The sequence below is a fragment of the Sycon ciliatum genome, chromosome 2, assembly GCF_964019385.1.
Source record: "Sycon ciliatum chromosome 2, ocSycCili1.1, whole genome shotgun sequence".
In the NCBI taxonomy this organism is placed as follows: Eukaryota; Metazoa; Porifera; class Calcarea; order Leucosolenida; family Sycettidae; genus Sycon; species Sycon ciliatum.
In genome coordinates this window covers 17070283-17095102 of record NC_088644.1, presented here as the reverse complement: position 1 = coordinate 17095102, position 24820 = coordinate 17070283, and the positions used below count along the sequence as shown (strand labels likewise).

At 45.8% G+C, this 24820-nt stretch overlaps 1 protein-coding gene and 1 long non-coding RNA gene across 3 annotated transcripts; one reads left to right on the top strand and one right to left on the bottom strand.

Annotated features, from left to right (window-relative positions):
* Positions 1 to 105: 105 nt before the first annotated feature.
* On the bottom strand, positions 106 to 10278 carry LOC135808984 (steryl-sulfatase-like). The gene is made up of 11 exons (XM_065322238.1): positions 10033 to 10278; positions 8995 to 9079; positions 8078 to 8276; positions 7346 to 7387; positions 6915 to 6951; positions 6474 to 6586; positions 5797 to 6032; positions 4357 to 4546; positions 3975 to 4101; positions 3358 to 3625; positions 106 to 604 (listed from the first exon to the last, which is right to left on the bottom strand). The coding sequence occupies exons 1-11, from the start codon at positions 10160 to 10162 to the stop codon at positions 472 to 474; spliced, it is 1560 nt and encodes a 519-aa protein (XP_065178310.1). The 5' UTR covers positions 10163 to 10278; the 3' UTR covers positions 106 to 471.
* A 1085-nt stretch (positions 10279 to 11363) lies between these two features.
* Positions 11364 to 18551, top strand: LOC135808983 (uncharacterized). 2 transcript variants are annotated; one of them, XR_010552156.1, is made up of 5 exons: positions 11364 to 11536; positions 11641 to 11822; positions 13204 to 13302; positions 15477 to 15587; positions 17850 to 18551. It is a non-coding gene; the product is annotated as an uncharacterized LOC135808983 (long non-coding RNA). The 2 variants fall into 2 exon arrangements; XR_010552155.1 differs by lacking the exons at positions 11364 to 11536; positions 11641 to 11822 and adding an exon at positions 11953 to 12352.
* Positions 18552 to 24820: the final 6269 nt, after the last annotated feature.

Genomic DNA, 24820 nt, shown 5'->3' with positions numbered 1-24820 from the left:
GTCATTTGACTATGTCTTATCTACTTGTACTTGTACAGTACTAGTCATGCACAGAAATCCATCCATTGCTTAGCCAACCAAATAATTCTATTGACCACTGTGACATACGATACAGGGCTTGCTTAGCCAAACCAAATTCCATTGAGGATTTCGCTTATGAAGCTTCCAAAAAAATGAACATTGCGACAAACGGACATCAATGTGCTAAGCGGTATGAAACGAAACAAAAATTCACACGAGGACAACAGTTGCTGAACTATGGAAGCATAGACAGTGAAGAATTCTGAGAACGGCACACCACTGCACTGATCACTACATTATGTTTAATGTGGCAGTTTGCATCATAGGCTAGAACGCCCAGGTGGAGGCGATAATGTGTTTGGCGCATAATTCAAGTACGATTGATGTACTTTTCTCACTCAGAACATACGAATACGCGTATAAATACAATAATTAAAATTGATGACACATTCATTGAAGATTGGGTGTGGTGAGAGCTTGCAGGATGGGCCTTCCGCACGTCCATGCCTCCCAGTTGTCAGGGTTGCACGTACACTCCTGATACTTGGGATACTTCTTTTTGCTGTCCCAGTCACAGCATAGCCTACACACAACACACACCATTAGAAAACACACAAATCATGAGAGAGGTTCCACAAAGCAGCACAACATCATCATCATCACCATGCAGCATGACATCATCATCACTAACAGTTGTGCATCATGACATCGCCATCACCATCATCATTACAATAACAACAAGACTGATTGGTTTAGTTGAAGGCCGATTGAGTGAAAGAGTCAGTAAAGAACATATTATGGAAACAAGAACTAAAAGTCTAAAAGGGTAAAACAATTGATCAAATTGTGGATTCCTTTCCCAAAGGGAACTCACGACAGCCGCTACACCCGGTAAACCCAGTGGCAGATGCAGCGCCTAACAGTGGTGGTGAGGGGTACGTCTCACAACCACTGGCACAAGTGCCAAAAATCCCCATTACTGAAAGAATGAAATTCCCAAATATGAAGCAATCATGTGACTTGTATTTCTAGCGCAGCCAGCACCTGCACAAAGATTGAATATGTAGCTGGGATGGCTAATTAGTAGGGCTGAAACGACTATACCGAATAATCGAGTACTCGTTTGATAACTCTAACGATCGAGCAGTCGTTTAGATTACCGATTACGATTATTTTGCGTTTTTTAAATTTTTAATTTCTAATGCGCGCAGTGCATGCAGCGCGAGTTCAAACATCGAGTACAGTCCTAGTGTAGTACAACGGAGCTGGAGCATGAAGCTCGAAGGTCAAGGTCGCGTCCGGTCTACAATTTTTTGTGCAAAATGTTGTACATAATTATTTCCACTTTTGGCCATTCCACGTACATATTCCAGGTGCGGCCTCGTAAAGATTATAATTGAATAATCGATCGTTATGATAAAGAGTAATCGATTGGGCTAAATGGATGATCGTTTCAGCCCTACTAATTAGGGCAGCGCAGAGTGTGTAGAGGTTGGTGTACGCGTGCATACGGGAAGGCATCTGTGTATACAGAGTACACGATTGGTTGTGCACCACGGCACATAGACATGCTGATTGTATAGATGTACAATTCTTACATGACACGTGATCGTTGCCGGGGCCATGGCCAATAGGCGATCTTCCCGCCGCGGGCATAGTCAGGCCATCAGGACCGTTTGACGTCATTTCGGGAGTACAGTCGTCCCTCTCTAATCCGGCACCTTTTGCTACGGCGTTTTCTACTGGATTAACGAGGGTGCTGGATTAAGAAATCCTGCCCTCTGACTCGGCCCTACCCATGCATGTATCATACGTCAAAACGCAGGGTTTTTCCGTGTCAACCCAAGTATTTGGTGCACGGCTTTATATTCTCAACTGTTCTCCAGGAATATACACAGTGATAAAGTGATAAAGTAAAACAGAGAACATGTTCACATGTACTCTTGCACAAACACACCTGAAAATTGGCAGCACACTACTACATGTACTTGCTGTCAGCGAATTGTGAAAATACAGCAGTCAGGTCTGCAGCAGTGATTGTGGCACCGCAACTCCAGTCAACTGAACTGAACTCTGAAGTGGCCCCGCGCGCGCGGCACTGACCAGACTGGCCTAGCCTAGCCTGGCCTGGCAAGGAGTGCACCGGTACGCGATTGACGACCGCCGGATTATGAAATCAAACTACGTGCAGTTTGAGCGATTCGTTTCAAAAAGTCACTGCCGGAGGCGGAATTCAAGTGCCGGATTAAGATGTAGGAATCGAACGAAAAAAATCGGTTTCGTCAGAAAGTGCGCCGGTTGGCAAGGGTTCCGGATAAACAAGTGCCGGATTAGAGAGGGACGACTGTATCAGGACCGTCTGACGTCATTTCGGGAATGTTCGGACCGTTTGACGTCATTTCGAGAATAATTTTTCGACCTTCGACCTTTCCACCTTTGACCTTCCCTAATATCAAGAGTTCATAACCCCCAGGGTTATGAACTCTTGCTAATATGTTGCTTCGCGCTGTAAGAAATCAAATCAAGCACGCTCTGTCTGTCATGATGGCTGAATCTTGCCCTTGCCTGCAGCCCTCGGGCCTACGGCCCTTGGGCTGCAGGCTCGGGCAAGATTCAGCCATCATGACCTCCTGAGCGTGCTTGATTACATACCTTGTGTGACCCACATATCCTGCACATATCCTGCACATATCCTGCACATCCTGCACATCCTGCACATCCTGCACATTCTACTTGGGCGTGTCTTTACAGTGATTCTACTACACTGATAACACATGTACAGTCCTCAGTGCTCAATGAAATCCAGTCACGTCAATCAAGTACACATCAGGCGTTGTGATGCCCTAGCCCTGTGAACACTGGGCTGTGAAATGATGCCAGGCTCAAACTTGATGTGACGACGCGACTGGAGTTCAGAAAGCAAGACTCTACTATACAAATTGACCTGCTACAGTTGTGGCAAACTAAATTTGAACCGACGCACGTTCTTAGCACCGTCCCTAGTACGCAGACGCCACTTCACCAAATTCAGTTCAAGTGCCAGTGCTGCGAGTGCACATCGGTCTAGACTTCACTTTACACACCTGTAGTATGTTAGCCTAGCCAGCGGATTATTGTCTGTGTGAGATCACCATAAGTTTGTCACGTGATTCGCAAGTTAACATACATCTACAGAGTTTTCGGCATTGTTGATAACACCATGGATTTATCAGAGTAAGGTCAGTGACAGTTAAAGACATTAAACACCAGGGCTGTACGGGCCTTTTCATCTGTACAGCCAGCCTAAGTCCAGTGGCAACACAGAAGAGAATACCGCCAGTACGATATGTTACTAACTTCTGCTTTGGATCTTCTCCCATGGCCATTTGATTCGGCACATGTTTTAGAGAGGCCAGATGAGCTTGCCTGGCGGCCATGATTGTTGCCATGTTGCTCAAGTACTCGGTAGACTTTGGGTCGAGTGCGTAGACCTCGGTGGCATCTCTCTCTACATGATAGAGCAGTGGTGGGTCATGCATGACAGCTGTGGTGTTGATGTGGTTGTTGGTGACGAAATGAGCCTTGTATGATCCACAGCGGACAGCCCACAAGCCAGGCTGAGCATCTAACAGAGAAAACAATGAAATCAATCACCAAAAGGGTTTCCCCCTCGGAAAACACGCAATGCTAGGCTTGTTGACTACAAACAGTCCCCGCAGCAGCTATGTTGCATTGCACTGATGCAAACTGCCACTTCCGGTGGCTGAAAAGATAGATAAATTCCACCCTGACTAGATATGAGTTCACATGAATTGTGCAACAACCATATGCACACGCATATTGTGTGAACACACACACACAAGCACACCGTCACGCACACACACACACACACACACACACACACACACACACACACACACACACACACACACACACACACACACATACACACACATACACAAGCATGCACTCACCTCCGTTAGGTGTTCCCTTGTAGATGTAGATACAATCATGTTGACTTGCTACGGTGGGGTCGCTGAAGATTGGTGACATGTCCTTGCCGTCAATGATGCGATCCTTGGGAGGTGGCACGCCGGCCAGCTGCATCATTGAACGAAACAGGCAGCAGGCATGGGATTCAAATACAGGTATTTTGCAACTTGCACTGACATCGAGCACAAGCCCGGCAGTATGTTGTGTTAGATTGGTGGAAACTGTGCCTCGGGCTAGTAATCAGGATAAGGCAAAGTTGTAAACATGCAGTAGCCTTCTTCACAGACCAGTGGAATAAGTAAAGCTTGGGTAGATACTAGATATTGATATAAAATGGTTATGTTGACGCAGAAGAAGATTCACCTTCATCATGGTTGGGAAGATGTCATATGTGGCGACAACTTGCTGTGCAATTCTCCCAGGCGCAATTGTCCCTGGCCAGTTAGCAATGCCTGGTTCGCGTATGCCACCTTCCCAGGTTGTTGTCTTGCCTTCATAGAAAGGACCCGCACTGCCTCCTTCCAGTTTCTGTATCAACCAGGGTCCATTATCACTGCAACAGGGCAAACAAGGTCAAAAGAAAATGTTGAGTCCCTGCTGGAAGCATGTTGAGAAACAAATCACGTGACAAGTACTTCAAAGTGATCAAGGCAACATTGTAGGGAACCTTAAAAATGAAAATGAAATGGACACAAGTTTGAAGCACTTTACCTATCTATTATGTTTGTACAATTGCATGACGCAGAGACATGGACTGTGTGATGAAGTGAGGGCAGGAAGCAGGCATGGGCAGAGTGCATCAACTACTCACCAGCGCACGAGATAAGCCTAGCGGAACAGCATTCTGACCAAAAATTCCAACTACTGGTATTCTGATTTGGATGTTACCTTTTTCGAGCCCTATGCTAGGGATGTCAGCGAACGCACTGCGCAGGCCTCTGCGCATGCATTGCGTCATCGATTTTTTGAACGTGATCGCGGCCGACAGAGAAAACATGGCCGCGGTCTGTTTGCACCGCTGGGAGTCGTAAAATAATTACTGTTCTTCTGTCCCCGCGACCATTCAAATCATACGCGATACTCGAGGACCCACGAACGTACCACGTTCTCCCCGGTCGATTTCTCTGAAAGTTTGCACATCGTGAAACACCAGTATGAGAGGTGTTCAGGCCAATTTTCAAGGAATTTCCCTGGTTGGATCGTTCCAAAATCGGACTTCCATTTCTCGCTCGCGGCCATTTCTTGCGCGATGGAAGCGCCCTGCCCTGGTGAGTAACCAGCATCGCGCTTGGTAGAGAGTTGCTGCAATAAGCTCCCTGATGTCTTCGCTGCCATTGTCAGAAGCGATGGACCATGAATTTGTTTGAGAGTCTCTGGATGCTACTATTCCTCAGCCTAGTTTTCAGCCATTCCGTGCATCTTCTTCGCACGATTTATTTTGCAAAAAAATGAAAGTGTTCATGAGTTTTCTTGTCGGCCGCGCGTAGATGGGCCAGGCTGACCTGCGCAGATGGGCTGCGCAGTGCGTTCGCTGATATCCCTACCTATGCAACTAGGCCATTGATCAAACAATTCCTAATCCCAAATTCCAGAGGGGGGGGGGGGGCTGTTATGGTGTGTCCACAGGACAAAATAGAGAAAGTGAGTATTCCATAATTACGTACATGTACCTTGTGAAGAACGTTCAAGTGCGTGTATTGTTTCAAGTGCGTGTATTGTTTCAAGTGCGTGTATTGTTCTGAATTGCTGTAGACTGTGGTGGTGATTAGTCTAAATCAGAGCTGTACATATTTGCACTGTTACCTTGTGAAGAAAGTCAGAGTATTATTGCGAACTCCAGCATCATCAAGAGCTTTCATGATCACACCAACAGCGTTGTCCATCTCTGCAGCGGCGTCTCCAAACTTTCCCCTGGCACTGGTGTTGCAGAACTCCTTGGAGACGAAGTTGGGAGTGTGCACATGACTGAAGGCCATGTACAGGACAAACTTCTCATCTTTCTTGCGATTGATGTAGTCAGATGCGTACTGGGCATAGCGCTGCAAACACATCACAAATACAATTAGAGAGAGGCAAACGCAATTTTTGAAGCACCAATGTATGTCCTGAGATATCCTAACCTCGGGAGCTGCTACAAGGTTAGTAGAACCCCCACCATATGACTTCACACTCCAATGCCAGAAAACGATACAGGTAATGCACAAAATTGGCACAGTTTGTTCTGTGCATCGCTATAAGGACCTAATACAATTATATAAGTGTTGTCTCCAAATCAATTCATAAGTAACAAATAGGACTTGGCCAAAGATGTTGTACTAAAAGTGAAATCCACTTAATGGAACTTAATTCAATTTATATGCAATTAATTTGCAATGAATTACTGAACCCTGTATGCAACCTTTACAATGGACTCCAAAAATTATCAATGCTACGTGCTGGAGAATATTGATTAACTTACACGCGGCATGTGCACAACTCACCTGTGTAAGCGTACCAAGATCCGTTGGCTGCTCAATTATTGTGGTATTGTGCAGCAGCGGTAGAGGGGGTCTGTCGCCTCGGTCGTAGTGTGACCAGGCACTGCTTCCCATGTCTGTTGGAGATAAAATCAAAAAGGCTTTGACTCACACATATCTACGGTCCAAACTTGAACCAACTGCACATCTCGCATGCAACACACCTGAATGAAAGGTTATCTGATTGAAAAACGGAAAACAACGTGTACGTGTAGTGATGGGCTGTTGCTGGTCATTCTCTGCACATAATTCTGAGTTGCAAATAAGCAGTTGTATGCAGAATTTGAAGGGAAGCTGTCTACCAGGTATTGCCACGGTGTACTCAGGAAAAATTCCCCTGTGTTGGCTGGTATCTTTCCTATATGTAACTTCAAAATTGTTTCCCAGTGCAATGTGATCACTTACCATCTGAGTAAGGTAGACCAAAGTACTCGTCAAATCCCTGCAAGAACGTACGTAAAGTGAACCAGAAAGTTGATCATCCCAGCATTCATAGCGCAAAAAATTTCTTTACCTAAGCTTTGAAGTCTGTGCAAAACTGATCTGGCAAACTCACATCAATCCAAATAATTTTTAGCAGTATTCGGCGATGTAATCCATTTACAGTGTACAATGTGCGGGTAGGCTAATTTGAAAACTCCACCTGCAGCTCTCCCTCTATAATGATATTGTCGTAGTCTGTAAGTGTCGGTAGACACGTGCCAAACACCATATGCTCCATCCAGCTGTAAACAGTTCACAGATTTGTAAAGCATATAGGGAAAAAAGCATTTAATATGGCCACACCAACGTGATGATGATAAATCCATTTACAACAGTTATAGTAATGACCTTACATTGTTGGTGGGCAGAAACTCTGGCTTCTGGCCAAGATGCCACTGTAGTGGATACAAGTGCAGAATAGACCATTAGTTCCACTGGACTAGTGATGCTATACTTAAATACCATTGAACCAGCACAGAGGGGCCTTGACCATGCCCAATCGTAGCCCTCCTCTTGTCTACAGCTGCTGGCTGTGATCTATACTGCTAGGTATACTACTTTACTTTCTCTAAGGGGAAAATGAATGGTGCGAGTTATACCAGCCACAATCATACACATAAGAATGAAAATTATGACTGTGAAAAGAGGAGCCAATACACCCTCCATTAAGTCGCCTTGCTCACCCTCAGGCTCAATCAAAAACCTATCAAGCTTCAGCACCAACAGAACACAGTGTGTCCTTCAGAAATCACTTCAAATCATTTGAAAAATATCTTGTACGAGTACATCTCTTTTCCAGTTTGAGTAAGACCATAATTTTGAGATCAATGGCAGCATAATCTCAGAAAAGAGCATGGCAACACCAGTTTGCGCGACAGAGAGTACAGAGACATACAAAGAACCATCAGCTATTATGGAACTCGTTTCCTTGTGTTTTCTTCTTCTATTTTACATTTACTACTGGCTCATTATCTGAGTTACATTTTACGGAATTGGTCAGATATTTGAAGAATTACCCAAAAGCATAATTACACAAAGCATGTTATCAATGACAACATAATTATGTTGAACATATATGCGCTTACCTTTCCCACCATTCCTGTAGCATATCCGGCAGTCTTCAGTGCCTCAGCGAATGTAGTTTCATTGTGAGGCAGACCACCAACTGCCGAGGCTCCAAACACACCACCTGTCCAGCCAGCACCGGTAGTGCCTGAACGAATTGGCAATCTTCCAGTCAACATGGCTGCTCTAGATGGAGAGCAGACATGGAATGCTGAGTACCTGAGTGAAGCAAGCACACAATTATGCTAGTAATCATCATTTTGTCAGACTGTGGAAGGTTGAAGGAATGGATTAATTGATACTCAAGACCAGAATGTTAACAAATGCAACAAGAAGATACAGAAGCAAAGGAAATATTAGGAATACATGAGAGGCAAGTAAGTGTCCCTCACACGCACTATGTTGCAAACATGCTATAGTTGCACTTGGTGAAAACCGACTCAAAGTGCGTGCATATCTGGCACCACAGATTTGCATGGTGCTTGACACCCTGGAAGGAAGGCTCCTTGGCACAGTACATAGCATGGCTTGTTCAAATTCTTTCTGGGTGCACAGATGACTAGATTGTCTACACATGTACAAATGCAGTGATGTAACGAGAATCAGTTCAGAATGGCAGGTTTGCACTTCGGGTGGGATATCACCTAGCACAAAGTGACACAAAGGAGAGTATATTTACTGTTTCTAAATCTGATGAACTAAAGCATACCATATGTCTGTGAAAACCTGGATGTACAATGTGCCTGATCACTTCATGCTACAATATTGATGATGGATTGAAAGAAAACAGCTGTACATTGGTCCATGGCAAGCACAATAGTTGTGTACAACTCGTGGTCATGCAAGACTCTTGATACTGGTTTACTCCTGCACATCCACAGACTAGGGCCAAAACACCATCCTGGCTTTACAAACTATGATGAGTTCGAGTACTGACCATTGGGAAAAGCGAATGCCTCCATGGGCAAGTTGATCAATGTTAGGTGTACGGATGGTTGGATGTCCGTTCACTGATAAGTCACCTGAAACAGAACAAAACCAAGTCATCATTACTTTGTCATTGTCACCTGGTCTCTCGGAACAAGGTCAGATGGTTTTGCATTGTCCATAGTGGAACTGTCAAAGACTATTCCCGAGAAAGAGAGGGTACCGGGCTCAAGTCCTATTTGGAAGTGGAAGAATTTGTTCAAGCGTGCTGCAAACCACAGTTGATTGGGATCTCATGGCCCGCCACGATGGTAACATAGATTAACAATTGAAAGGGAATTAATAATCACTCTGTGGTGGGTCTGATCTACTCATTTCCCACCGCTTCAGGAGCTGCATCTGCGCCTTGATCCTTGAGGGTAGCGGCGTTTCTGCGGATGCGGAAAATTCAATCCGACCGAGTCCTACGCTCACCGTGAGATTTATTTTATCATATTATATCATTTCTGATGCATGCATACTTTGACAACTTTCTCTCTGCAGTAGTTTATCACCCACTACTGCAATGGAAGTGCAATCACATGCCCTAGTCACGCAAATGAACACTGCAGTGCTAGCATGCTGGGGTACGTTGCAGCATAGCTTGGCTACTGTGGCAATGACTGTTGATAAGCCCAGTGTCAGTGATCTCATCAACATAGATGAAGCCCAGCGCCAAGCCAAACTTCAGCAGGGGCTATGGAACGCTTGGCTCCTGGCTTCAGAAGTAGCAACTGAATTTGATATAACCAATAAAACATAATTTTCTCTTTCCCTCTCTCTATATTGTGTGATCAGTAACAGAAATTGCATTGTGCAAGTGCATGGTGGGGTATTAGCTACATTTTGACATACATTAATGATTATCATAATGGGATCCACATTGTGGCAGTGCGGTGCAAGCCTCCAACTAAAGACCACCTGCCAGTAAAGACGGCTTTTGGGGGAACCGATGGGTGATCGATAGTTGCAAGATTTACTGTACTACTACTAAAGCTCTCCTTCTCACCATAGCCCATGTCATCGGCGAACAGAACCACGAAGTTCGGAGAGGCGTTTGGCTCGCGGCCGGCCGCCACAACACCATACCAAGCGCTAAAGAGCGCGATCAGGCAGCGCAGCATTGCGCCTCCACTCATGTTTCGCAGCTATTCTGTGGCTCTCCTTTCAACTACAGCTTGCTAGTGCTACTTCAGGAGGTGATAAAAGAAACGAGTTTTCTTTTCCAGCACGGAAAGTCTAACGATCCACTGCCCAGCCCACATAGTCTACACCACGCGGAGTCCGTCACCAGGGATAGGGAGTCGTGAAAGCTAGCCCTGCTCTACACTACACTGTTATGTGTGTAGCAGGGAGTCGTATAGACCCTACGACTCCCTGGTGTGTAGCTAGCTAGCACTGCGGTGGACTGTTATGACCCAAACACACGCCATGATACATGTACAACCAGTACTGCGAGGTCTGGAAGGCGTCAAACAGACTGTCAAGTGCCATCCGGACAAATCCCTGAAACGTCGAAAGAGAGAAAAAAATGATCGCGGGGCAGCATGGCCATGGCATGGGTAACACCAAGAGCAAGAGTCCATAACCCAAGAGTATGCAACTGTGATCTCTTTTCTATGGGCCAGATGCGCGGCGCGCTGCCTTCATTACATCATTCAGCTGCAGTCCGCGCACTGCGGAAAGTCAAACACCGCACTTTCCCTCCAGTTTGAAATGAACTTTCGTACGGAACTGGAGTTCACGCGCCAGAATTCAGAGATTGTGTAGGTACTGGAACGAATCGAACAAAAACGGATGGGCTCGTGCGAGAATTTGAGAGTTTGAATGCATGCTTTCAGAGCGTGATGAAGGCAATAGTTACGTAATGAAGGCAGCGCGCCACGCATATATGCGCATGCACCCCTAATCACAGTTGCATACTCTTGCGTTATCATGGTTATGGACTCTTGGTAACACTAACACTTCGCCATCGATGCACCACAACAACACACACCCGTACCCTTTGTAGGGTAGGTCTACCCCTACAAAGGCTACATGGCTACTTACTTCCCCTTGTCTAACCCCCAACTTGGCCCAAGACGAAATGATACACAGTCTGTAGTACTAGTAGCCGATTTGCCGAAATCACACATACTTAGTGACTTAGCCCGCACTAACCTCACCCCGTTACGGTAGACATTATAAGTCACTTACACAATTTAGCAAGTCTGCAACCAGATGCGAAACATCGCACCTCATGCTCATTTGCCTCGCCTTGGTGGAATTTTCGCGGGTAAACGTAAAGAGCGCATAACACCACTAGTCACTACTCACTACATGTATACACTAGACAACGGCTACAGACTCAGTAGATCTACGACGAGGGTAAGAAGGAACAGGTAGAGAGGTCTAGCATTCAGTTTGTTCCATCCACTGAGGCCAAGACCACTGAAGCCGAGGAGGAAACTTTTCACAGATAGCCAAGTATCTTCATCTTGGCCGGTATGTCTTCAGGACGCGACCCGAGCAAGGTTCGTGTACAACAGGACTGGTGTTGATACCCGTCACTTTCTTCAGGTTGCATTATGTACTTTTCACTATGGAGGTATTGTGTACTCCTTTTCTTCTGTTATAGTCGAACGGAGTCGGTAGTCGAAGAGACGGCTTTTCCTGTTGGCGCACACAGCCAATATTCCTGAACCGCCCAAGGCTACGCGCTCATCAACAGTCAGCCCTCGGTCTTACCTCTCGGTGAGGTGAACCGGAATGGCTCGAAGGTTACATCCTCGTGCAGTGTCGGCTAAAGCACACAAAATGGTGAGTTCAATTCCGGGCAGGATATCCTACCCGTACCCGGTACCCGTCGTGTGGACCATACTATTCATCTATTCATACTAGTACTAGTACTAGTATGAATAGTATGTTTACTGTAAGTGTTGTCATTGGAACCTTTGTGCCCTTCGCGAATTCGTTCACTCCTTCCTTGCATGTTGTTAGTGAGTGGCCGAAGCTGTGGCACTTCCCTTTCTTTTGAAGGCGTGAACGAATTTCAATTTGCATCATTGTGAACCTAGGCTACATGGCCTTTGCTTCATTAGGTACTGCGTTTCATCGACCTGCTGCTCCTTGCCAAGTCCGCAAGAAATGATCCAGGGAAGAAAATTCCAATGAAGGGAGTTCGAAAACAACACTCTACGGCAGCGTGGACGTCTTCCATCTTCATGGGAGCTGCAGCGAAGGTGCGGTAATAATTGCTGCTGACTCGTTCCGACGCTGCCGACTCGTTCCGACGCTATCTTTGTGGCATCAGCTTTTCAGTTTAGGCCTCAGTGGCATTTAGTCCCCAGGTAAGAAACACCGTGCAGGGTGTTGACTTAGACCTTTACTGGAAGCATCTCACCGTCACCCTTGCGTTGACATACTCGGTCACGGGTGCTTTGGAGTGCGATACGTCCCCTGTGTTTGGTCGCCCTTCCAGGAGCGTCGGAAGGTATTTTAGGCTGTGTTTACATGAGGCGTTTTAACCCGGGTTGAGTTCGACCCGGGTCAGATTTCAACCCGCTATGTGCACAAAATGAATGGCGCGTTTACATGACGCATTGCGCTTGACCCGGGTTGAAATTTCGCCCCGGGTTGATTTCAACCCTACCCCCAAGGGGAGGGTAGAAATCAACCCGGGTCAAGAAAATCGTACAGCGAAACAGCACTGCACATGCAAACTTCGCGCGAACGGATTCACGTAACCATACAGGACTCTAGAAGTGGACTTTTGGCGGCATATCAGTATTTGACCCGGGTCAACTGTCTTCATGTAAACGCTCACCCATTTTGTCTATCGTACAGACTTTCAACCCGGGCTGAACTCGACCCGGGTTGAAATTTCTCATGTAAACACAGCCTAAGTGTGGTACGGTCAGCAATCTGAAGTACACTTTGCTCGCAGGAGAGGGGTGCTGAGCCGAAAATTTTGGAATTTTAGAGCCCAGATCAGTGTATTTTAATTCACGGGGTAGACTACCTGGGGCAAAAAGTGGTACGGTCAATACTGTAGTGACCTTACCATGTCCGACGCCCCTACGGCTTCTCTCGTTTTCACATAGATCACACTGTGTTGGTACTGCGTTGTGCTTTTCACTAAGTGGAATGAATGTCAAGTTTTAGTAGGACACTATCCCCTTCACACATATTGTTGCTATAGGGAACTGATCAGCTTGCAACACGGGGGGGAGAGTATAACATCTGGCAGGGGCATCACTGGCCCATCAGGCAGGGCTTTCGAAGCTGCAGCCAACCAGAGGTAAGCCGTTACCGGAATGTCTGCTGCCACCCCTCCCCTCCCCTCTCTCTCTCTCCTTGAGAATTCAACGGTGTCACCATACACACAAACAATCGCATTTCACAATTTCACAGTACCTGGGTGGACGGAAAGTGGTAATGAATACGATCCATGGTGACTGTAGCGTGCCCTACACCCCTGCACAGTTATGCAGTAGCAAGACTGAGGGGAACCTGGCAGGTGTCATGATAATTATAATTACTGACTTTCCTCAGCATATACATGCACAGGGCATGCGCTAAGGATTAAAATATGCTCTGACACAATGTCCTGCCAGTTGCAAAAATGGCCGGACATGTCCGGACATGCAACTTTCACATCAAATCACACAATGTTCAGTGTAGAATTAATACCATAGAAATGTTATCACGACGATGCATTTCAGACGCAGCATGATCTTTGAAGGCTGACGTTTTCAGGTTCCTTGAGCCAATGACGAAGGAGTCAGAAAAATTCTTGCTGCTGCGAATTTTATCAACAAAACGGGAACACATCTTACACTTCAAATTTTCGACAACGCTACGATCTGAGGGACTGCGCTCATAGCTCAGCCAAACAGAAGTTGAAAGCTCCCTATCATACTCGGCGGCGACCCACTTGTCACAAGTGGTCGTCTTGACTCCTCTGGGCTTCTTTCCAAGAGGAGCACCTGCATCAGCGGTGCTTGGCTTTCTCTTGCCAGACGACATCACTAATGACTATGAGACAAAGGATTGAAGTGCCTTTTCTTTTTTGTACTTTGCAAAAAGGTGCGCGGACACTTTGTGCGGATATGTACAAAACATCTGGAAACTGACCGTAAACGGTCGGAAATTGTCTGAAAAAAAATTGTCCGTTATTTCGCGCCCTGCATGTACATGCAATAGCATTGTAGGGGAACAGGAATGTGGTGAACATGTGCAGTACACATCATGGAGTAGGATAAATAAAACGAGAAAGGAAATGTTGAGAAAGAGTGGGAACATGACTGTATGCATGTGTGGAGCACACTGGGCATATTCGAGATAACATAATTTATATCTCGGAACCTACAACGTCACTTGCTCTGCACATAATCCTGGTGTAAAGTGCATTGGATATTGCGTAATTGAGGATATTCTGTATTACGAAGTTTAGCCAATTTGCGTGTTCTTCTTCCTCTGCTCTACTCTGTTGTACCTCCCAAGTTGTTCCAAGTTGGACTACTGATAGTCTCCAAGGACATAGCCCAGAGCCTAGGCCTAGGGGTGCATTTTAAGTGGTTCACAGCTTCATAGACTCATGCCTCACAGGAGTGTAAAGGAAATGCTTCTCCCCCTGGCCCCCGCCACACAACAACGCAAACTCTTGATTGTATCTTCAATACTCTTATATTATACCAAGAAATGACGAGGGCGCAGGAGGAGAGAGACAAACTTGGTGAGGACAAAAAGGACAACGGGAAGACTCCCGGGAAAAGACTCTCGAAAAGACTCCCGGGAAAAGACTCTCGAAAAGACTCCCGGGAAAAGACTCTCGAAAAGACTCCAGAAAAGACTCGAAGAAACAACAACGAACAAGCAGTAATAAGCCGACGACCAATCAGGGACGAATACGTACAGAACACATGACCAAGACCAAGACAACCAGACCACGGACGAATCACAGACTCTCATTCCCAGACCAAACTAGCACTGCGCATGTACAGCATTCACTTGACAGTCACTCTCACACAGACGGAAGCACATCCTCACACTCTGACAACGCATACTCTTGCATGCACCACATACCATAAACGTCACACATCACACCATACTCGCGCGTACACTTAGACCATATATGACATCAGACACTGGACTCCACAAGACAAGAACCAAATACAACGACATGCGTAAATCATAGTTGTAATACAAATAATTCGTAACAGTAGTATGATACTGTTTCGTGCCAAAATTGTGTGTGTGTGTGTGTGTGTGTGTGTGTGTGTGTGTGTGTGTGTGTGTGTGTGTGTGTGTGTGTGTGTGTGTGTGTGTGTGTGTGTGTGTGTGTGTGCATGTGTGTGTGTGCATGTGTGTGTGTGCATGTGTGTGTGTGCATGTGTGTGTGTGCATGTGTGTGTGTGTGCATGTGTGTGTGCACATGTGCGTGTGTGTGCATGTGTGTTGCTTCGACCTCAGAAAATGCCGATCATGACCTAAGGCGTAGTTGGAGTCAGCATGGATCATGTGGCTTCTGTATTTGCACAAATGACAGTGACAGTCTAATATAGCTATTCCTGAAGTATAAAGGTAAGTGATTTCTACATTGGTACCAGGCTGAAAGGCCTACTAGGATTGGCTCATCGCATGTACTGGGGTGCATCACTCAATTTATTTGAATTCCTGCCATATCATGCGGGGAATGTCACATTGAATCGACACCTCATGCCTTCTGACAATCCACTCAGTTCTAGCACTAAACTCGGGTGATCATGTTCATTTGTTAAAGGGGAAGTTAAGGCAAAAATTTGAATTTCACCAGTTGTAGTCTTCGGGGTGCTGAGTCGAATGGTCTTGGTCCGATGAAGCTGAGACGCTCCCTTCCTACTTGAATCCCAATCGAACTCGCGCACTTCCACCGAAACTGGGTGACTGCGCCCTACTAGATGGGGATTTGTATGCAAAATGTCACTAAAAGCGTCATTTCGTTCTTATAAAAGCACGGATGACCGCGATTGGCCCATATGTTGTAGTCTTTTGGACGCTGAGTCGACTGGTTTTGGTCCGAAAAGGCTGCGATGCAGCGTTCCTCCTTTATTCCCAATCGAACATGGTTGAACAAGCGGTCACGTGCTCCTGGGTGCCCAAATCACCTGGTCACCACGCCAGCAGGCGACAACTTTCACACCAAGGTTCAACTCAAGTGACAGGACTGCACCCAAAAAAGGTCAAACAGGCTAGTAAGTTGTACCCTGCAGGCACGGTGACCAGGTGACTGGCGTACGCAGGAGCACGTGACCGCTTGTTCAACCATGTTCGATTTGGAATAAAGGAGGAACGCTACATCGCAGCCTTTTCGGGCCAAAACCAGTCGACTCAGCGTCCAAAAGACTACAACATATGGGCCAATCGCGGTCACCCGTGCTTTTATAAGAACGAAATGGCGCTTTTAGTGACATTTTATGCCTTAACTTCCCCTTTAAAGGGGAAGTTAAGGCAAAAATCAAAATTTCACCAGTTGTAGTCTTCGGGGTGCTGAGTCGAATGGTCGTGGTCCGAGGAAGCTGAGACGCTCCCTTCCTACTTGAATCCCAATCGAACTCGCGCACTTCCACCGAAACTGGGTGACTGCGCCCTACTAGATGGGGATTTGTATGCAAAATGTCACTAAAAGCGCCATTTCGTTCTTATAAAAGTATGGATGACCGCGATTGGCCCATATGTTGTAGTCTTTTGGACGCTGAGTCGATTGGTTTTGGTCCAAAAAGGCTGCGATGCAGCGTTCCTCCTTTATTCCCAATCGAACATGGTTGAACAAGCGGTCACGTGCTCCTGCGTACACCAGTCAGCTGGTCACCGTGCCTGCAGGGTAAAACTTACTAGCCTGTTTGACCTTTTTTGGGTGCAGTCCTGTCACTCGAGTTGAACTGAACCTTGGTGTGAAAGTTGTCGCCTGCTGGCGTGGTGACCAGGTGATTTGGGCACCCAGGAGCACGTGACCGCTTGTTCAACCATGTTCGATTGGGAATAAAGGAGGAACGCTGCATCGCAGCCTTTTTGGACCAAAACCAGTCGACTCAGCGTCCAAAAGAGTACAACATATGGGCCAATCGCGATCATCATCCGTGCTTTTATAAGAACGAAATGGCGCTTTTAGTGACATTTTGCATACAAATCCCCATCTAGTAGGGCGCAGTCATCCAGTTTCGGTGGAAGTGTGCGAGTTCGATTGGGATTCAAGTAGGAAGGGAGCGTCTCAGCTTTCTCGGACCAAGACCATTCGACTCAGCACCCCGAAGACTACAACTGGTGAAATTTTAATTTTTGCCTTAACTTCCCCTTTAATATGGACCAATTGCCCAAAGAGTGCGCTATATCTCCTAGCCTACAAAAGCTGGATCATGAATTTCATACCATCCCTTTCTGTGGCTGCATACAAAGAGCTTATCAAAGCATCAGGTAAGTCTTAGTATTAATTCATCATTTGTGACTATGTCACCCATGCACATGACATGCAATTTGAGGTGATTTGCAGTAGATATAGCAGGGAGACCATCTAATTGTTAAGAGCCAAATTATATGAGCACAGCTGCATGAGTGTGTTCATCCCGCTTGTTTCCTTACTCACTTCTGTAGTGACGAAAAGGCTGCAGATTGGGAGATAATTTTAGTTGACCAATTTCGGAGTGGCATAAGTAACGTAACGAAAGAAGGAAGCTTGATTTGGGGATATTTTGCCTCAAGTTCATAGAGTAGTAGAGTAGAGTCAGTTTGGCCGGATATTTCACTGGACCATATGTTTGTTATGACTAAATCTTGAAATTGTTGTGTCTTTAAACTTTCAACATGTAGGCCATGCCATACTTATGTGATGATCAACGAAAGTCGCCTTATCTTCACTGACCTCCAATGCTTGCAAGCCATCGTCGAGTCCTGCAGTTTATTTCAAGTGTAGCGGCAAGCTTTGTCTATGTCATCATGTTTTGTAAATTTCTCATTTCATTTCTCTCGACAAGAGCGCATTGAGCACATTGAGCACTCTTTTGAACAGCCTGGAGCCTTTTTATTTCTACAAGACAATGTTTTGCATGGTGCTACATATGCTATGATCACCTCTCTCTCCTTTCATTACCCCCCCCCCCCCTCCCCCCCCCCATACAAGTTTTGCATGTGGGTTTAATTTAATATGTAAAAACAGAAGGTACAACATGCTCTAGGTTTTTTCAACCAACCGTGCACGCTGCTTTTCCGAAATCCACTGCTCCTGATTTCAGCTCCTGCTGTATCTGCACTGGTAGTGCATTTCTCTCCCTTTCCTACTTGTATCATTTAGATTCATGTATTAATCCCAAAGCATATATTGAAATCGCCACTTAGGAGCATATATAGCCGGAAGGCGGAGAATGTTTAGCAGATCACACACAAATAACTGCTGACATTTAGAGTAACCATATTCACACTTCATTGCTACCACAGATTTCCTACTTTTTAATTGCCTTTCTTTACCTTTGCTAGAAAATTCATTCTATGTTGCTTAGTAAAAATGTTAGTCAAACCGCAGCATTGGGTGGTTCTAATGCGAGAAACTACAATAATTTTGATCACAGCATGGGTCTGAATATAATTCAATTTTCGCATGAATTCCTACAGTATTCGAATCGGGAGTGAAACGTTTAGATGGAAGAAGGGAGGAAAAAATTAGGTTGATTTAAAAGTCTGCACAGAGCAAAATTTTACTCATTTGGCCCGGTGCACATTGTGGGTTTTGACTGTTCTGCAGCAATCAGACCGTAGAAATAAGTGATTTATAACCGCAGGATAAAACGTATCAACAGAATCCATTTAAAAAATCACTGAAGTATTGGGCATACTTCAGCAGCTCGGGTTGCATTTTGGTCTGCACATTTTACATTATATGATCCCAAAATAATGGGTTAGCTACCATGGCTCTAGGATATGCTCATATGCGAGACTGAATATCTACTGAATGAATTTCATCAAAACAATCGCACATATCGGGGAATCACCTGTTTCTTGATGTCATCGTACCTATAATACCGTCTTACTATACCATTTCCATGATGCAGTGACCCAATGATGTCTTCAACACTGCCAACATTCTCTGGTTGAGTTTGGCAACCATCCATCATCTCTCCTTGATCATTTGATGTCGGTCATCTAGGATAAATAGAGCAAGCACAAAATATGGTCCGATGTCCAGCATTTGGGCTAGGTCTTGGTCACAATCAGAGAATACCAGCAACAGCGGTCTATCTCCCTGCATGCAAGCCTTACTCGGCACAGGCCATATCCATGGAAATATGAATGAGATATGGATCAGTTCAAGAAAAGGGATGACCATCACCTGAGGATTTCTCAGGGTTCTAGCCAAAGGAGGGTAGGGGGCACAGCTCTGATTGAGCTCTGATTGAGCCCCCTCCCCACCTACTCATTTGTCGATACTTGTGTTGTTTTTCAGGCAATTCAACAAAATGCAGTCGACAGTCACTAAAAGAGGGGCACATTTGGCTGGGGTGAAAGGGGGTTCGCCCCTGTTGTGTCGGACCTCACAGACACACAAACAGTTCATAGAGTAGTGACGGACAAAAGACCATGTTGTTATGACGCATGCTCAGTATGATAGAGAAAAGAGGAGTCATCATATTATGAAGTATGACGTATACATAGCAATCCTCCCCCACAAAGCGGAGGTATATGGAGCAACACAGCAAGCAGAAATATGTACAAAGGCATGCAATCAATATTTGCTGACACTGGGACAGTGCTCATAACAGAATGCATTATAGAAAATAAATTATGCGGACAAACATGCACATGTGCCCAGAGCACTGTCTAGATTAATGTAATTGTCATGCACAGCGAATAGACTATGCAGAGACCGGTACAAGGAAATACATGCACATGCGAATAGAATGATCTCAAAAGTCCAGAATCAGTATTCACAAACCAGGCCATAATCCACATTACAAAAAGTGTTCGGTATCAGTCACGACTGGTCAGCACATGTACTGTACACTTAGCCATTACGATAACGCAACGGTTTACCAACATTTCGACGGGGCTGTGTACGCTCAGGCTGTTTCGGCAAACTATGAGGAGCCGGCGCAGCCGACAGATCGGGCGTTATAGGTGCCTGAGTAGAAGGTGCTGTTGACTGAGCCGGTGTTTCATCCGGCGGCGTAGATGTCACAGCTGGTGGTACCGACATAGGCGGAGTCGGCACAGACGATGAATCCACCACTTCAGCTGGAGGTTGCAGACTGGGAATCATTGCACCCGGGATGGAACGAGGCCGTAATTGATTCCGATGGCGTTTCCACACCACTTCGTCAACCTGAATACGGTAATTCATGGGGCTGACAATACTGAGAACGACGCCTGGTACCCACTTCGACCCATAATTGCTGAAATTCAGTGCATAGACAGCATCACCAACACTATACTCGGGAGTATTCGAGCAATTCTGTTGAAATGAACGCACTTGCTGATCCAAAGCGGCTGCAGTAGTCGGATGTAGTAGATCGTACCTTGTTCGTGGCTGACGATTCATTAGTAGAGTTGCAGGTGACTTGCCACTCACCGTAGGTGTAGTGCGATGAGTGAGTAAGAACCGGTACAAGGCAGAGGACAAATCAGTCTCTGATGTCAGGAGCTTGACTTTAGATTTGAAATGTCCCACATAGCGTTCGGCCAAACCGTTAGTGGCAGGATGCCCAGGTGCCGTTAGCGTATGCACGATGCCATTACTGGATAAGAATGACTTGAATTCTGCGCTCGTGAATTGGCTGCCATTATCTGTGACCACATGCTCCGGCAAGCCAAAAATAGCAAAATTAGAACGTAACATTGTAATTACACCCTGAGTAGTTGCAGATTTCATTGGTACGACATCAATATATTTGGAATACGAGTCCACCAATACAAGGAACATAGTACCCAGAAATGGACCCGCAAAATCCAAGTGTAGACGTTTCCATGGCCCAGCTGGCCAGGACCAAGAACCGTGGTCCTTTGCTGGCTTCTTGGCATTCTCCTGGCAAAGCCTGCATAATTTCACGGTATTCTCAATGTGACTATCCAGACCAGGCCACCATACATATTGCCTAGCCATTCTCTTCATACGCACAATTCCGGTGTGCTCTGAGTGTAAATCCTGCAATAGAAGGTGTTGTAAGGAATTCGGAATAACCACACGAGAATCCCATATCAGTACACCATTTTGTACAGTAAGCTCAAATCGCCGTGAGTAGTAAGGTTGCAATTTGGTATCAACATTAACAGGCCACCCAAATTTTACGTATTGCATAACCTGAGTAAGAGTAGGATCCTTTCTAGTTTCCGTAGCTACTGTATCTGCAGTGAGAATATTCTCCGTTTCAAAGTGTAGGATTTCCTCCGTAACACTCTCCTCAACTGATGGTACATTCATGGTTGGTTTACGTGACAAGTAATCAGCGAAAATGTTCTCTTTTCCCTTGACAAATTCAAGCCGGTAATCGTAAGCGGATAACACCAAACGCCATTTCTTTAAACGGGTTGATGTAAGCGTAGGCACTGCATTGTGTGGATCAAATAGTGAGAGCAACGGCTTATGATCCGTTCTGAGTGTGAACGATTTGCCCAATAGGTATTGTCGAAACTTATTCGCACCAAAAACCAAAGCAAGAGCCTCACGTTCGATTTGTGAGTAATTCTTTTCCGGAGCGGTAAGAACCCGGGAAGCATAGGCTACAGGACGCAAGAAACCATCCTCATCCTCTTGTAGCAACACAGCGCCCAGTCCGAAACCTGAGGCATCGACTTGTAAAACCACATTCTTGGTCATGGAGAAATGACTGAGCATTGCATCGGTACTCATAGCATTGCGTATCTGTTCAAATGCCTGTTGTTCTGTGGGACCCCAGTTCCATTTAGTATCCCGTTTTAACAGAGTATAGAGTGGTGCCATTTGCTCAGCAAAATGTGGAATAAATCGCCGTAGATAGTTAGCAGACCCAATGAAAGATTGCAATTCCGCTACGTCTTTGGGTGGTTTCGCGCTTTTCAATGCATCGATCCGTTCATCTGTAGGTTGTACACCACGCGCTGATATTTTGTGACCCAAGTAGACCACAACATCCGACATGAATTCAATTTTGCTGTGTTTCAATTTCATGCCAGCGTCCTCAAGTCGTTGTAAGACTCGCCGCAAATTCTGTGCGTGTTCCTCATCCGTCTTCCCAGTGACAAGGATGTCATCGATATACACGACGCAACCCGGAAGACCCGCTAGTAAATTTTCCATGGTTCGTTGGAAAATTGAAACTGCTGAATTTACTCCGAACGGTAATCTAGTAAATTCGTACAAACCACGGTGTGTGTTGATAGTAGTATAGACTCGGGATTCTGGTGATAGCTCTAGCTGATGGTATGCTTGGGAGAGATCCAGTTTAGTGAACCTTTCACCCCCACATAGCTTGGTAAGCATTTCGTCTAGTGTTGGCAGTGGGTGGTGATCCATTTTGGAGCATTTGTTGATGGTAACGGAGTAATCACCACATACCCGGATGGAGCCATCAGGTTTTCTCACAGGCACTGTAGGAGCTGCCCAGTCTGAGTGCGTAACTTTCTGAATAACACCGTCCCGTTCGAGCTTGTCAAGAGAAGCCTCATACTGTTCCCGAATATGAAAAGGTACCGAACGAGGTTTGCAAAACCTTGGCTTCCCATCATCCACATGCAAGTGTATCTGAACGCCATTCATTTTTCCCAATGTCGAGTGATCGAATAGTGCAGGGAACTCTTTCTGAAATTGGTCAGTACCCAGGGTACGATGGACCTTCTCGGCTAACATTTGTTTCCAGGGAAGAGTGAACACGTTAAGTAAATCACGACCCAGTAAGGAGGGACCCTCAGTTGCAACAACGCGTACAGTAACAGATTCAGTTTTCCCGTTAATCGTGACAGGTACTGGAAATTCCCCAATGCATTTAATTTCGGCACCAGAAAATCCTCTGAGAATGACTGTAGATTTCTGCAATGTATTCAAATCGCCATTGCACTGTTGAAAATCTTTCTCTGTGAGTATCGTTACACCACTGCCTGTGTCGACCTCCATTTCTACAGTCACACCATTAATTTCCACAGGTACGTACAGAGGTGCATTCGATTTAGTAGTACTAGTAGCATTCACACATTCAGTATATACATGGTACATAGGAACGCTCTCACCATCATCAGAACTGATCGTCTCCTGGAGTTGATGACAATCTTGCTGGCGTTTCTTGGACAGACACACCCGCTCCAGATGGCCAGTCTTGTGGCAGTGTCGGCAGCGAGTGTCTTTGTGCTGACACGCAGTGGCCAAATGGCTGGCGGCACCACAACGATAACATGCCTTAGACTTAGTAGTGGGTGTTTTAGACTTGGACTTTGACTGAAATTTGTGCTTGTCCGACGAGTGCCTCGTCCGCAACTCGTGCACTCCGTCATCTTGGACTTGGTCCCTGGCGCTCCCACTGGCCTGTAGAGTACGAGCAAACAGACCTGCCGTCTCCTCCGTCAACGCCAGTTGAAATACGTTCTGAAATGACTTTACGTCGTCGTCCGGCTTTGACAAAATAAATTTGCGTGTGTCTAGATCGCGCAGCCCAGCCACAAACTGATCACAAAGAGCTCTGTCCAAATGATCGCCGAACTTGCACTCTACAGCACAGCGCTGGAGTTTATGAGAATAATCAGTAACACTCTCCGAGGGCCCTTGAACACATTGACGGAACTTGTGTGTCGCCGTCGTCCGTGAGGTTTTCACCTTGTAATGTACTTTCAGCTTGTCAACGATCTCGGAGTACTTGAAATCCGTCGGGTTTTTTGGCAAGCACAGGGTCTTCAACGTCGAGTAAACAGTCTTCGACAGTAGAGAAATAAGGTAAGCCGTCATGCGCTTGTCAGCTTTCGCCTTATCCGCGTTTGACGCACTGGACGCCACTTGTCCAATTTCATTGGCAATGAAAAAAAAATTTAGTCTTTCCTGGTATTCCTCAAAGTCTCCGCCGTCGAACGGCTCTATCGTGGCCTTTGCCATGATGCAGAAATAGCACAGCTACAGGTAAGTAGCTAAATACACAGTAAGGTAAAACGACCAAAACAAATTCATCCCAACTTCGTCGCCATTGTTGTGTCGGACCTCACAGACACACAAACAGTTCATAGAGTAGTGACGGACAAAAGACCATGTTGTTATGACGCATGCTCAGTATGATAGAGAAAAGAGGAGTCATCATATTATGAAGTATGACGTATACATAGCAGCCCCGTACGTTACATTTTGCATGGCAGGGCAATTTTTGGAAAATGGAAAAATGGGTTACAGGCTAACCATTTCCTCTGCCCCACCTCCTACTATTTTGACCTGGTTAGAAGCCTGATTTCCCCTGGAACACATTTATGATCTAGCCTTACAGTCAGGAGTTCTCAGTGCCCCAACTGTGGATTTTCATGGATTTTTGAAATAGTGCCATGAATTTTCAATTTTGTTTAATGTATGTGAAGTCTCATTCTCGCTCCACATATACTGGCATACACAGAGACATAGACAGCAATAGCGACAACACACAAAGTGAAGGGTAGTTGGCCGCAGCCAGATGTGAACCGGATAACGAGTGAGGTATGGAAGCAAGGACTGAGAACAGAGTGTCTCAGATAAAATAGGCGTGCCAGTGGATAGCAGAAATAGGCCATGACGCAGAACCACTTGGGACCGTCAGATTAATTTTCCTGGACCGAGCCAGCCGGGAAAAAACCCTCGCGCCGACGGACGCATT

Excerpts from the sequence above, each read along its gene's own strand:
- LOC135808984 (XM_065322238.1), bottom strand. The coding sequence starts at position 10,162 with ATGAGTGGAGGCGCAATGCTGCGCTGCCTGATCGCGCTCTTTAGCGCT. Across the intron at positions 6,952-7,345 it reads AGTTTCTGCCCACCAACAAT|GGATTTGACGAGTACTTTGG; the intron begins GTAAGGTCATTA and ends ACGTTCTTGCAG. Across the intron at positions 3,626-3,974 it reads CAAGGGAACACCTAACGGAG|ATGCTCAGCCTGGCTTGTGG; the intron begins GTGAGTGCATGC and ends TTTCTCTGTTAG.